Genomic DNA, 15,628 nt, shown 5'->3' on the forward strand with positions numbered 1-15,628 from the left:
AAAAAATAAAAACTTCAAATCATGTGTCCCACAATTATTGGCACCCCTGATGTTAATACTTTGTACAACCCCCTTTTGCCAACAAGACAGCACTTAATCTCCTCCTATAACATTTCACAAGATTGAAGAACACAGAGAGAGGGATCTTTGACCATTCTTCTTTGCAAAATCTTTCTAGATCATCCAGTATCCTGGGCCCTCTCTTGTGCACTCTCCTCTTTAGCTCACCCCACAGGTTTTCGATTGGATTGAGGTCTGGGGACTGAGATGGCCATGGGAGGACCTTGAGTTTGTGACTGAACCATTTTTGTGTAGATTTTGCCACACGTTTTGGATCATTATCCTGCTGAAAGACCCAATGACGACCCATCCTCAGCTTTCTGGCAGAGGCCATCAGGTTTTTATTTAAAATGTCCTGGTAGTTCAAAGCGTTCATAATGCCATGCACCCTAACAAGGTTCCCAGGGCCTTTGGAAGAGAAACAGGCCCACAGCATCACAGATCCTCCACCATACTTCACGGTGGGCATGAGGTACTTTTCGGCATACACATCTTTTGTTTTACACCAGATCCACTTAGAGTGTTTGTTGCCAAAAAGCTCAATCTTAGTCTCATCCGACCAAAGCACACGATCCCAGATGAAGTCCCAGTGCCGCTTGGCAAACTCCAGACGTTTACGTTTGTCAGTGTCAGTGAGAAAAGGCTTTTTCCTAGCATGCCTCCCAAACATCTTGTTGGCATGTAGAGAGCGTCTGATGGTTGTTTTGGAGATTTTGTGACCCCAAGATGCCACTATTTGATGCAATTCTGTGACAGTGAGCTTAGGACTTTTTTTTACTTTCCTTAGCATCCTCCTCACAGTGCGTTGTGGCAAGATAAACTTGGGACCTCTTTCAGCCTTGTTTGTCACTGTTCCTGTTGTTTTAAACTTCTTAATGATTCCTCTAACTTTAGATATGGGCAATATAAGGTGAGTGGCTATTTTCTTGTAGCCATTGCCTGACTTATAAAGGTCATCACACATCTGCCTTACTTGAATGGTGTGTTCTCTTGTCTTTGCCATGTTGACAAATGGGTAAGAGAATTAGGCCTCTGTGTCATGTCATATTTATACCCCAGGGAAATAGGAAGTCATGAATTACTAATTAAAAGTTCCTAGATATCCTGACCAACATTAGCAACTACAGAAAATATATTTTTTTTTAAAAATCAATTACATTTTTCAGCGGAATTGTTAGGGGTGCCAATAATTGTGGGACACAGGATTTGAAGTTTTTATTTTTCTAAATTTTTACATTTTTTACTTGTAATGTACTTGAATAAAAGGTTGGATTTTTCTCTTTTTTGCATTTGGGTTCTATGTTGTTTAAAAAAAAGGGAGAATTTTTAAAAGTCCTCAACCACATCTTAAACAGGGGTGCCAATAATTGTGGAGGGCACTGTATATAAAAATAAGTATGTAGCACACATTCTGCATCAAGCAGTAGTTTACTAATGTGTGAAAAGAAAAATTAATCATTGGAATTTGGTACCACTGTTTGTATTTTTTGCAACTTCCAAAAATGATATTCTGAATCATGTTATTGTTCTACCTCTTAAAAATGTATATACTGTATATTATCTCTAGCGTTATATTTTGCCAATAAACTAAAATCGAAACCATTATATGGCTTTTTGCCTTCATAAAACAGCAAAAAACTTTAAGAATAGGCATTCTGTGTGCACAATATCTCAGATTAATAGAAACAACAGAAGAGAAATTAATATTTTTAAATAAAAATCTATAAGAAAGTGAGACATTGTGGCTTGATTTGTTTTATTAATATTAATTTTTCATGACCAAAATAACATTATTCAATGTGAAGAGACTACAGGTTACAAGCATCATATATTTAAAAAATACAATAATAAAAAAACCCATTGTTGTAAAGGTTGTTTCAGATCAACACCTGCAATTGACCACTAGGTGTCACCATGGAGACGGGTGTCGGATTGATTCGAAGCCTCGAATCAATATAGCACATTTGCTTCATCTGTTTCATTGCTTCACAAAGCCTCGATCTGCCCATCACTACAACAAACACCTGGCTCCAAAATATTTAATTTCATTGGCTGGATCGTACAAGACCGCCGAGCTTCTCATCGATGGTTGGCCAGTTTACATGTCAGTCAGAAGCACTAGCCTGAGTGGGCGGTTCTTGTCGGTTGTGAATGACAATGCGTATGTTGACGGACGCTGTGATGCGAGAGTCGAGAAATATACATTTAATTAATTAAATTCTCTCAGTGAGTGATGGTGTGTACAATGCAAGGAAATAAAAACATTCGGGGCTTTACTGAAAACAGCCCCCTTAGCCCACCCCTAGCGCCGCCCCCGTCTGCGATATTCTGTTGAAAATGGAGTTTAATCGCCCTCCTGTGGTGAACTGTGTGAATTACACTGCTGAACCGTATTCAGAGCGCCAGAGGAAAACTGCACTAAACTCTGCACTTACTTTGCATTTATTTCACATTGTTTGATAAATTATTAATTTAAATCGACATAGTAAAAAAAAAAAAAATATAGAAAAGTTTGCTTTTGTTTAATGGAAATATATTCTTATATCTGTAATATCAATTTAAAGACTCACGTCTAAACTCCCTCCTGTGGTGAATTGTGTGCATTACACTGCTGTTAATTATCTCATTTCTGTTAAAACCTTTTATTAAATTATTTGCATTGATTAAAATCCTTGAAAATAATCCTTAAATAATTGAAAACCTCTGGCAAACATGTAGTTTTAAAATGAAATATATTGTTGGATGTATAAACTAAGGGAAAAATATGAAAAATTGATTGTATCATTCTCTGTGTATTGTATACTGCCTCCCGATTTGTTAAAATAAACAAATACACAGCAAAAACTCCAGTGTTAAATTAACTCTCCTGGGAGTTTATTTGACTCCAGACTCAAGAGTGTTAAAGTGTTAAAAAATGAGTGTTAAATTAACACTCAAGAGTGTTAAAGTTAATGAGCTAATTAAGTGATTAATTTAGTGATAATTGACCATCATTGAAGATGATGACAGGCTGATGATCACAGGCAGTCACACCTGATGATCACAGGCAGAATCGCTGAAGAAGAAAAATCTCATTTTCGAAGTCACCATAATGGTGATCATTATTTGCTTAGAGAAAAGGTGATCAGGTGGTGCTGATTATAGTTTGACATAACTCACTAAGCAAAATGATGTCCAAAAGATGTTTTTCAATGTCTTTGTCACAAAAGGCAGAGTTTGAAAAGACTTCCACTAAGGGGCCAGAATGAAAGTTTTTATGACGTCTTTTTTGACATGTTCTGGACATCTGAAAAAGACGTTAATGGATCCTTCGTGCAAGGTTAAAAATTAGTTCAAATGTGGCCATTCTCAACATTATTTATGGTCTATACTGGTTTATACTGTTTCTGGACCAAATAAACACTCTCAGGATGCATTAAATTAAAACTTATGTTTATTTTTTTTCCTTACATTGTTTAGATGGTGATATTTATTTCATTTTGAGTCACCATTGTGGTGATCAGTGTTTGCTTTAGTTGGGCTCTTGGTCCCAATAATTTGTACTCTAGCTTTTCTTTGGCTGTTGTAACTGTGTGTTTAAATAACACCATTGTTGTGACAGAGAAAGCCACGAAAATTGGCTCTCATCAGCTCCTTGTCGGTTGTTGATGATGATGATGAAATCAATATAAAGTGGGCATTTAATGTTGTGTTTAGACTTTTGTGTTTGTATCTGGAGTTTATAACCACCAATCTTGTGGAACTGCATTATTTGGGCTAGTAGTTGGACAAAAAGCAAATTTACACAATGTTTTGAGAAAATGTAGCATATAGTCACACACAGACATCAAGATTTTGCATATGATTCACAAAAATGGTGACAATAAATAAAAAAATGCTTCATGCCGCAATGCATGATGGGTAGCTTTCATAGTACAAAACATCCTCGATTCCCAGGCTTTTTTGTTTTGGTTGTCACCGTCGTTGAGAATCATATGCAAAATCTTGATATCTGTGTGTGACTATGTGTTTCACTTTCTTAAAACATATTGTATGCAGTGGTCATTATAAAGGTACTGGTCCAAATAATGCAGTTCTACGAGACGAATAATTATAAATTTCAGATATAAAAACATAAGTTTAGATGATGTTTAATGCTTGCATTGTGTTGATTTTGTCATCATCATCAAGCATCTGAAGACATCTAATTTTTAATTTTCTTGGCTTTCTCTGCACAATCAATGGTGTTATGCAAACAGTTACAACAGCCAAAGAAAAGCTAAAGTAAGAAGAATTGGGACCAAGAGCCCAACTAAAGCAAACACTCATCACCACAATGGTGACTTAAAATGAAACAAATATCACCATCTAAACCACATCTAAACAATGTAAATAAACTAATTTATTTCAAATTGTAAATTTAATGCATCCTGAGAGTGTTTCTTCGGTCCAGAAACAGTTTAAATTGTCTAAATAAGACCATGAGTTATGTTGAAAACATGTTGAACTTGTTTTTAATCTTGTACGAAGGATCCATTAATGTCTATATCGGACGAGCAGAACACGTCACAAAAAGATGTCATGAAAATTTCATTCCAGCCCCTCAGTGGATCAGCCCCATCAGACTTTTGTGACAAAAACAATATCTAAAGTATAAAATGTAAGGGTTGACAGACTGCCCCACTGAAGCAAACACTGATCTCCATAATGGTGACTTATAATTTTGATTTTTCACTTTCAGTGATTCTACTCGTTAACATCATGTCTTCAATGTTGGTCAATCATTGCTCAATTAATCACTTAATTATCTCATTAACTTTAACACTGCTTTAGAGTTAATTTAACACTCTTGAGTGTGGAGTCATATAAACTCCCAGGAGAGTTAATTTAACACTGGAGTTTTTGCTGTGTACATTATGTAATTTTAAAAAGTCCAATGTCTTGATCGAACTGTGGTGAATTCATGTGAATTACACTCCTGTTAATTATTTCTACCTAAAAATGTCTACCTACTTCTAGTTAATTCAAGTCAAAGGAAAACTTTGCATTACATTATTTTACATTGATTTCGTGTTAAATAAATCGTTCGTTACCACATGAAACATATGACCCCTTTTATTTATGGTATAATAGTTGTACGTACTTTTAAATTTGAATTGAAAACGCCCTCCTGTGGTAAAATGTATTAATTACACCACTGAAACATTTTTTCTACAGCAGCAACTCTAGAGGAAAACTAGCTTGATTAAGAATTATTCTTATAAAGCCGTTGATTCAGACGTTTTAATAACAGAAAAAAATATAAGCGCAACAGAATAAAATATGCAGCGAGATCATTTTAATGTTATTTTAAGTTATTTTGTGTTCAATGTAACAAAATATGGACTTTAATCCACGATGTAGTATTTGTTGGCAAATGTAAAACCTAAAGATGAAGCGACTTTGCTGTCACCCGGTGTCTTATTTAGGCTTATTTTAGAATGCTCTAAATTACAGTTTTTCCCCATTAATTTCTATGGGTGCCCATTTTTGACCCAAATACAAGATTAAGAAGGTTTTTTTTCCACCCACTTAAAATTGTAGAATTGAGTCAAAAAAATATCGTGTGTGTTCAGGAGGCAAACTTAGGAAAAGCAGCCAAGTCTTGTACCGCTCAGGTCAAGGGAAGTATATTTTAAAAATAAATCAAAACTATTTTGATTTGTCCACAATACGGTTTTAGGGTTAAGACGAACATTTGTTTTTATCTGGACGCCCTCCTGTGGTGAACTGTGTGAACTACACTGCTGTCATTTTACCCATAAACATTTAAAGATTTGAGTCAGCGGAATAGATAAATCGACTCTGCAAGAATTCTGGTGTGTGTTCACGTGAAATGAAAAAAGTTCAAACGAATATTATTCTCTCCACGAGCCAAAGGTAACGTTAAGTTAGAGTATAATTTAATATTGAACCAATTGAATGACGAGTCACGCAGGTCCTGTGCTACTCCGCAGCGGTAAGACCAGAACCAGTATAAAATAGTCCGAATATAAACACTTATTATAGGTGTACCACAGTGATTCAGGATAAGACAAAGCACGATTTGGACAACTGATACATGTACTCGCTCACTATATAAACCTTTGAACATTTTAAACACAAAAAGCTAAGCACTAAAACTTTAAAACAAGACAACTTAGCCAGTCACCCTCCTGTGGTGAATTGTGTGAATTACACTGCTGCAACTTATTTCTACAGCTGTGACTGCAGTCAGAGGAAAACTTTGAGTTACAATATTTTGTAACATTTAATAAATTGTTGGTTGCCATGTGACGCAGTAAAACATCTGGCAATTACCTTTCAAATTTTCTATAATATATTTTGCATCCGCGATCAGGGGCGGTTCTAGGGTGAGTGGATATCTGGGGCTTAACCCAGAGAAATCCATGTGTCACGATACAAGGAATAAACTTTAAGTACAATTTTTGTATTTTTTTTTTTTTTTAACAAGGTGAATATTTCTTGATAATTAAAATTAAAAATCACAATGCCACGCACCGTCTTCTTTCCTTGCTGACTCATCTCATGGTAAAATAGCAAGCTCAGCTCTATTATTGTTTTAATAAATAGCATTTACTTAACAACATGATTTTTGTGAGAATAGATAAAAAGAGGTGACTAAAGCATCTCCGTCTCCAGATTTGCAAGCTCCCTATGGTGGCTGAAACAGAGCAGAATTTTGCAAGCTTTTTTGACTCGTTTTTCTGCAGCCGTCCAAACTGCATCCGCCGGACCACACTCTTATGGACGTGGCCTAAACTTCCAAACACCAGAATTATTCATTTACAATTGTAACCAAGTTGATAATGAGATCTACAAGTGGTTGATATTTCAATAGTTTGGAGTAGTAACACAAATCCATATACAGGTCAAAACAGCAGGCCACCTCAAACATACACACAGATTTCATAACCTCATTTACAATCACAATATCAGGAGTATTTGGAAGGTTTTTAAAAGACTCACTGTCAGATGTATTTTGATGAAACCAGTTAACTTGTACAATACTATGCTTATGAATCTTAATACCATGTCCACAGATTACCTTGTTCAAGTCCTTTGCAACCAGATCAACTAAACGGTCGTGTCTGGCCACATACAGTCCTTTATAATTGTAGCATCCATTTAATATGTGAGCAACCGTTTCATGCTCCTGCTGAGTTGGACGTAATATGCAGTAGGGTTCATGCTTTGATGGGTACCATGTTGCCAGATTGTACTTTGTTGGGAGACACTGTAATCTTGCTTTAATCATGAATACTTTAATATCATCTGAGATTGAAGGGTTTTTCAGTACAGAATGAGACACTGAATGGTCAGCGAATTGAAGTAATGCAAGTTTTCCTTGTAGTCTGAGGCCCGTCCAGCGCTGTCCGTTCTGGGTTTGTCTGAGATGAAGAATTGAAGCTCTCGCATGCTTAATCTGTAGTTGGTGAGGTATACTGTCGTTATTGAGGATCGCCAAGGTGGAAACCAGCGGATTGGTGATTATGTTATCGTCGAGTGCAACTACTTCTCCGTCGGGTCCAAGCCAGGACAGCTGTATTCCTATACGGCCACAGAGCTCGTTTAAGTCCAGCCAATCAGAGCGCACTCCAAATCCGTCTAACTTTCCGTTCTGCTTTAGTTTAAATCCAAGAAACTGAGGCTCGTCGGTGGAAGCGGCAGACGCTGTATATGTAAAAACAGCGATTCACGTGCTAATTCTCTAACAGTTGTATCGTCATTATTGAGCATATTTAGAAGATGTCCTGTTCTAGAAGCGGTGTAAAGCCATTCGATGTTTGGGGCGCCGAGGCCTCCGTCTCCACACGGCTGGAAGATAATATCCCGAGTTGTACGGCTATTAAGACAGAACCATTTCCTCACCATCTTTACCGTTTCATCGTTCATCAATGTGCATTGTGGAATATGTACGTTTGGGAAAAGATGTTGAATTTTAGCCACTGCAATCAGCCTGATGGCTTCAACTTTCATCATTATGGGGAGTGGGGCATAGTGGAGTGTACTCGTGACACAGCTCTGTGATCTGTTCCTCCCAATCACCACTGATGTTAAATTTATGTCCCAGATAAGGATAGGTTTCATGGCGTTCTGCATTAATGAAAAGGCAGGGGGTTTATCAGACTTTGCTTTATATACCATCTGTTTCCTCCACTGCGTCTTTCGTAGAAGCAGCACATTTTGTATGTCTAAACCTGACCACCTTATGAACTCGTCTGTGCGGAGGAGCATGTTGGAAATTACACTTTCATGATCTCTTGAAGAGATTTCCACATGGTCCGCATAGCCTTGCACTGGGTTTGGAGACCTGCAGGCGCGCACGGGCACAGCCACTTCATCCAGGAGTTAATCGCCAGAATGAAATTGATGGCACTCCACGGGCACCCTGTTTTGATTCCCATTTTATGTGGTATAGGGACAGTTAGGGCACTTCCACATATTACTTGGATGTAAGAATTATTATAAACATCTTTAATTATGTCTGCATATAGCTGTGGTAGTCCTATTTCGTCCAAAACATGATCTCATGGGGTAATGTGCCAAATGCATCACGAAAATCCAAAAAGACGACAAAGAGCTCGGTAGACGAGTGTTTGAAGTTATCTATTCCCGTTTTATGACAGAAGACATGTTCATTCATCCCCTGCCTATTGATAGAAGCTTTTTGCTTTGGTGAAAGTATTCCCGTTTCTACTAGCCAAGGAAGTATTCTTGCCAGTATACACTTCATAAACACTTTATAGACTGTTTACACTTTATATGACACTTCTGTTTATATGTCCATAGCCTACTCCCTTAATAAAATCCAGTACGTCCAAACATTAGAAGTCTACACATGCATTTTATATTTAATATGAGGGAAATACACACACGTACACGGACGCGACACAAAACATCTTTAATATTTAGGTGGCAAAAATATAGCCTATATTTTTTATAATTCTGTAAATTAAACTGTACAAACCAAAAGTAATAATAGGCTACCCACCAGATGAAGGGTTAGGTCTCACCAGAACATAAAATATTTATTTTGTTTTATTTTTCGTGTTCGAGGAAAAAAAAAACAATGTCGTGACAGTTCTCTGGAAGCGGCACTAGTACCAAAGCGAATAAAAAAAAAAGTATTTTGATGGATTAAAGTTTTGGCTAATTTACCCTCAACTAGTTTTGTGGTGTAGGTCTAGGCCTACATATTTTATAATGTTAACTTCAAATAGGCCTAATATTAATAGTAATTTAAAGATGTGGTAGCATTGGATCTGGACTGGAAGGGGTGTGTCGCGATTCTGCCTTCCCACATCGCGATACAGGATCGTGGACCTGAGTATCGCAATTTCGATTTTATATCGTATATCGTTACAGCCCTAGCAATTAAAATATTGTTGTAGACACTAGGCATCGCTCAGCCCTATTTTGTGCACCCTCACTATTTTCAGAAGAACCCTCAGTGATTTTGGTTCTAGAACCGGGCCTGCCCTCTGCTGGTACAACACACACACATTCAGGATCAATAGTTGCTCTAAAACTCCAACATTTTTGAGTTTATACAAATAAAATGGTTAATCTATGAATGAGAAAGTGTAATTTGCTGTGAAATAAAAGGTGTTTCACTGCCGCCTCATCAGGTCTGTCAGAGGATGGTTGAAATCTAAATGAAGTCTTAATTTCTAACAGTCAAGTCACTGTATCTTCAGTCTCTGTTGATTCTGTTGACTGTGAGTCTCTGTAGTGGATCCTTATTCACCATCAGATGATCAGCAGAACATCAGACTGTCATCTATAACTAAAATAAAACACACACACAGTCACATATGCAGTATGAGATATTACATCTGTCACATCTTTTCATAAGAAAACTAACTAGATAATCTATATTAATTCCTTCTCCAACATGATAATATAGCTTCTATCTGATGCTCAAAGTCACTTTACAAAATCAAAAGCACATGAAAGGTCACTTTCACACAACGGACAGCTGATCCAGAACCAGCAGAAATCATCATTACACTCACTACAGATTTAATATCAGTTAATAACAACCCAAATCTCAGATTATCACACACATAAGGCGTCTTTACACAGAAAAAGCGGCACAGAAACCAAATCTGAAGCGCCATAAAATCACTAAATGTGCATTTACACAGCATGTTTATTGCTTCTCTGATGCGGCATAAATGCATTTACACAGAAAACGCGGCAAAGAAACGACAGGCGTCAGTTTTATTAGCGTGTCAGGCATGTCATGTGTGTGTGTGTTTGTGTATGATTACACACGTCGACGACTCTGATCTTTTGCTGGTTTGTGGTTTGAGTACAGGACACTTTTACTGTATTGTCTCTTGTTGGCCGACATGTTTTAATTTGGCTAAAACAATATGGAGCTCGGCCTATATGTGTTGTCTTCCGCTTCTTGACTGTCGCGCCGCGTGTTTGGTTGTCATGACAATGGCGTAGTTTAGAGCGGCACAAGTTCCCGCTCATTTACACTGAACCAAAACAATATCAGAGTCATCTTTGACACTAGCGGCTGAGGCGGGTCAGGCCGGCATATTCTCAGTTTGCTTTTATGCGGCATTGTGTCTTTACACAGAACTTTGAGCAGACACAGAGCCGCTTTAGAGCAGCCTTAACTCGGCTGTGTAAAGATGCCTATAGAGACAGTTCAAGGGGAAAAGATGAACATAACATTCATATTATTCTCACAATCAGTCACAACAGTATGAGCAGAATTACACTCATATTAAACAGTTTAAAGTTCAGAGACCGACAGAAACTGAAGCTGAATTTAAGACTCATTATATGGTGATCTCAGACACAATATCTATACATACAAACACACGCACACACAGTGTTACTGAACCAGAACCTTTACTTGTATTTCTAGCAAGAAATACAGTCATTTAAACTTTAAATGAAAATCTGATGATGAAATTCGTTAAGAATTATTCTTACTCTAGTGTCTCCAGTTTATAATGTGGATCATCCCTCAGATCCTCCAGCTGCTTCACTCCTGAGTCTCCTAGTTTATTATCAGACAGATTCAGATCTCTCAGGTGTGAGGGGTTTGATCTCAGAGCTGAAGCCAGAGCAACACAACCTTCATCTGTGACTCCACAATCCATCAACCTGTAGAGAACAATGACACACATTAAGCCTATATCCAGAGATAAACACAACACTTAAACAACACTTAAACCCGGGGGGGTATGCCTACCCAAGGGGAGGACTTAAGAATACACATATGGCCCGAGGGGCTTCATATGGGGGAATCACTGGAGTCAACCTGCCGGTGGCTAGAACTTAGCTCCAGGAATGGCAGATGGCTTGCCAAGGGAAGACACATGCTCAGAGAGGCTTACAGTGGATAATACACATCTGACAGCTACCGTAGGGAGCCGTACACACGGAGGCATCTAGCCGACGACCCAGTAATACTCTGGCGCCAGCGTCAGAAGTGCTGGAGGACTCAGGGCTTCAACAGAAGGCTCAGCTGAGGGAGTATCGCACTTATCCAGTCCGTGGAGTGGAATGGCGAGCAAGCGAAGACACCTGAGCGGTTCCAGTACTGGCCGGTTGAGCGAGTACAAGAGAGGACACAGGCTCCACTCTGAAGTTATAGAATCTCGCGAATGTGTTAGGTGTCGCCCAGCCTGCAGCTCTGCAGATGTCTGCTAGCGAGGCGCCATGCGCTAGAGCCCAAGAGGAAGCCACACTCCGAGTGGAGTGGGCCGTCACACCAAGGGGGCACGGTCGACCTTGCTGCTGGTAAGCTAAAGCGATGGTGTCCACTACCAGTGAGACAGCCGCTGCTTAGAGAGAGCCCTTCCCTTCTGGCTCCCCCCATGACAGACAAAGAGCTGGTCTGAGGTCCTGAAACACAGCGTTCTGTCCACATAAGTACGGAGTGCCCGTACCGGACAGAGCAGTGCCAAGGCTGGGTCTGCCTCCTCCAGGGTCTCTTACCGGATCTCTTAGCGCGGTCTGTTAACAGTGTTGCTTGATCGAGATCGGCTCGCGCTGCACAGATGTTGCTGGTCTGAACTGATAAACGATCCGTGAAGCACATAATGAGTAGCGCAGTTTCGTTCTGCTTTCATTCGCTTGCCATTACATGTTGCGCAACATTGTGTTGGCCGCGCCAGCACAAATTTTGCGGCAGGAAAAATTTTCCAAGCAATCGTTCGGTTTATATGCGTACCGAACCGGAAGCCTCGAACCAAAACGGTTCAATACGAATACATGTACCGTTACACCCCTAGTAATAATAGTTATTTCCCTGAATTTTATTCCATTTGATTATACTTTATGAATTCACAGTGACAGTTTAATGTGAGAGTTGTGTATGATCTTACCACAGTGTCTCCAGTTTACAGTGAGGATTCGCCAGTAGATCAGAAAGCTGCTTCACTCCTGAGTCTCCTAGTTTATTATATGACAGATTCAGTTCTCTCAGGTGTAAGGGGTTTGATCTCAGAGCTGAAGCCAGAGCAACACAACCTTCATCTGTGACTCCACAATCCCACAACCTGTAGAGAACAATGACACACATTAAGCCCATATCCAGAGATAAACACAACACTTAAACTATAAATAACACAGGCAAGGCAAGTTTATTTATATATTATTTAAACTATGGCAATTCAAAAGCTTTACATAGAAAGGAATCAGCAATTCATAGAGCTTTGCATAGAAAATAGACAAAATAAAAGCATGTTTAATAATGTATTTCTAAGCATTTTAAGGAACGTGTGTGTCTGTGTTAGGTCTGCGAGAAAAAAAACTATTCACCAAACTATCTAAATTTTTTTGATTATGATTTTAAAATAGATTTTTTTTTATTCCAGAATTGATATTGATTCAAATTAAATTGCTTTATTGTTGTCGTTGCTTATAGACGAGCTTGACAGAAGTTCGCCACTCTTGCTACAACAGAGGATGAAACGTGTCGTTATCTATGAGTGCCGTAATATAAGACATAAGACAGTAGAGCTGCACGATTCATCTTTAAAATACTGTGATCCCCATTCAAACACACACACAAGATCTTCTTCCAATTCCTCTGTCTATTAAACCTTTGACCAAATCATACAGCGGCGGATCAGTTATTCACTGTGCAAACGCATCATAATATGTGAATGCACTAACAGCACGCTCCTGCACCGCAACACACACTGCAAACGGGTGTGAAACGGACGTTAGATCCACTACAGTTCTGAGAAACTTAGATGTGTTTTAGAACTCTTTTTTTCGTACAACAGCAGCACTCATCTTCTTTGTTTATTAGTGGATGCGGATGACCAGTCGTAGACCGGAAACTGATACGCCAACTTCTGACAAAAGCGGAAGTTCGAAACTACGGTTGTGCACATAGCCTATTGGATTTTCAGGTGAGATTCTCAATTCATTCAGTTAACGGATGCTCTGAAATCACTTCATACGTTTTCTGTATCCGATCTTGAAAAGACCAGGGGCCTCATGTATAAAACTTTGCGTAGATTTCATCCTTAAAGTGTGTGTACGCACATAAGGCAGAATTTGCGTACGCACAAAAGTTTTCAGATTTATAAAACCGTTCGTACGCCAGAACCTGCGCAGAATTCACTTTATAAATCCCAGTCAGCGGGAGATTATGCGCATGTGCGTCTCCTCCCCGAAATAACCATATATGGAGATTACAACGCCTTGTTTAAATATGCATATCCTCATCTGCATATCATTTGCATATGATTATTCATCCACGTGATACCAAGTTTAACGGTACAAGACGTTAGGAAAATATGAAATGCGGATGTGCCGTCACATTATTACAAAAAAAAATTTTTAGTAGCCTATATCCTTGCCTTGTTTTTGAATAAATAAATCAAATAGTGTTAAATACATTTCAGAGAAATTTTTTCTCAATCTTTTCCACTGGCCAAATAGTATTTTTAATTGATTTATATTTTAATGGAAAGCGATAGACATGGTTGTGCATTATTTGCACGAAACAGTTCTCTCAGACAATCTCTAGTTAAAACATTAAAACACAACATGCCAGAAGAAAAGTGTTCAAAAGCAATGAATCCACAACAAATAGGTATATTTCTATTTATTGAATATATATATATATATATATATATATATATATATACAGTATATATATATATATATATATATATATATTGTAACTTCTCAGTAATGATTTCATGTAGTTTAAGAGTTTAACTCCATTAATGAGAATGGCATATTTAATCTAAATGTTTATATCAGAAAACATAGTTTAAACCATTCTTTTATTTATTTAAACTATTATTGTGAATATGGACTGTATTTATGATTTGCACTCATAATGAAGATTTACGGTTTTACTCCATCTGCCGTTAGATTATAGGCTATATGTGCGTCAGTTTCACCAAACGGTCCAACGCGCGTGCTGGCGCGGTCATTTAAGAAGGGATGGATGTTTGCTTCAAGTGATGATAGGTTTGTGAAATTATATTTGTATATATATTTATATCTTTCTGTAGATGTATAATTTTCTTTAGATTCTCTGTCTAATAGTAAGCAAAAAGACATTTGACTCCAGCTCACCATCGGTGTCGCCAAAACCCATAATCTTCTAAAAGAGTGCGTACACACGGTCAAGAGCATCCTTACGGTGCGCACTTATTTACGGCAAGTTTATTTTTTATAAATCCCGATGTGCGTGTGGAAAAATGCGTACGCATATTTCTATGCCCATTTTGTGCGTACGCAACGTTTATACATGAGGCCCCAGGTGTAAATGCCGTCCGAAACGCATTCGAGACGGATTTGAATCCGATCACTCAAACCACATCAGGAAGTAGTCTGGGCTGCATTCCAGACGAAATGCATCTGGTTGTTAAAACGACATATGTAAATGTTACTACTCCCAAAAATGCTAAAAAATAAACGTGTGAGAGCGTGTTATAAGCCATGTGTCATGTTATTTTAGTCAGATATGACGGCGCTGCGACACGCATCACCTCAGATGAGCAGCTGAGCGCCTATCAAGCCAATGCGCCGCAATCTATCACAAATCAAAGTGAAAGTAAGTCGCAGATGATTAACACTACAATAAGTAAAAGTAAAGAAATGAACGGATCTTACCAGTTCTGTTCCCGCTCTCTCTTATTGCTGTCTTTGCTGATTTTGAAATTAGCCGATGATCAATAAAATGCAGCTCATATCTGTTGCTTTCGGTGACGTGCACTTCATGAATTCTGTAGCCTATATAGCACGGGAATTGAAGATCAGATTATATCCGTTTTGCAAAAACACATGTATGTGACCAGCTGTAAATTAAATCGTTTTGATAAATCAGATAGCAATCCAATCTGAGAAAACGCATGAAGTGGCCAGGTATAAACGTGGCGCGGCGCTTCTCTTTCAGTGTGCGACCCCCTTTACGGATGTGTACTTCCCTCATGTTAAATATAAAATGCATCTCTGATATTTTTCTAACGTCTGGATAAACAGACGTTTCAATATATTGGTTTTAAATGGCCCTTACAGTGCAATTCGACTATCTGCGCTAAAATAT

At 38.3% G+C, this 15,628-nt stretch overlaps 1 protein-coding gene across 2 annotated transcripts in view; it reads right to left on the reverse strand.

Moving 5' to 3' along the window:
* LOC148997204 (ribonuclease inhibitor-like) overlaps positions 1–15,628 on the reverse strand; it is a 361,305-nt gene that overhangs the window by 342,691 nt on the left and 2,986 nt on the right. The window contains exons 2-4 of one of the 2 annotated variants that reach the window (XM_089122051.1): positions 12,438–12,611; positions 11,038–11,211; positions 9,629–9,868 (exon numbers count right to left, since the gene is read on the reverse strand). In XM_089122051.1, the coding sequence (XP_088978177.1) occupies positions 9,859–9,868; positions 11,038–11,211; positions 12,438–12,611 (358 nt within the window). In that variant the 3' untranslated portion in view covers positions 9,629–9,858. Of the gene's footprint in view, positions 1–9,628; positions 9,869–11,037; positions 11,212–12,437; positions 12,612–15,628 lie in introns of those variants that run through there. The other variant, XM_089122046.1, reaches the window with a different exon arrangement.

The sequence above is a fragment of the Pimephales promelas genome, chromosome 2 (assembly GCF_988280905.1).
Source record: "Pimephales promelas chromosome 2, fPimPro1.hap1.1, whole genome shotgun sequence".
NCBI classification, from domain to species: Eukaryota; Metazoa; Chordata; class Actinopteri; order Cypriniformes; family Leuciscidae; genus Pimephales; species Pimephales promelas.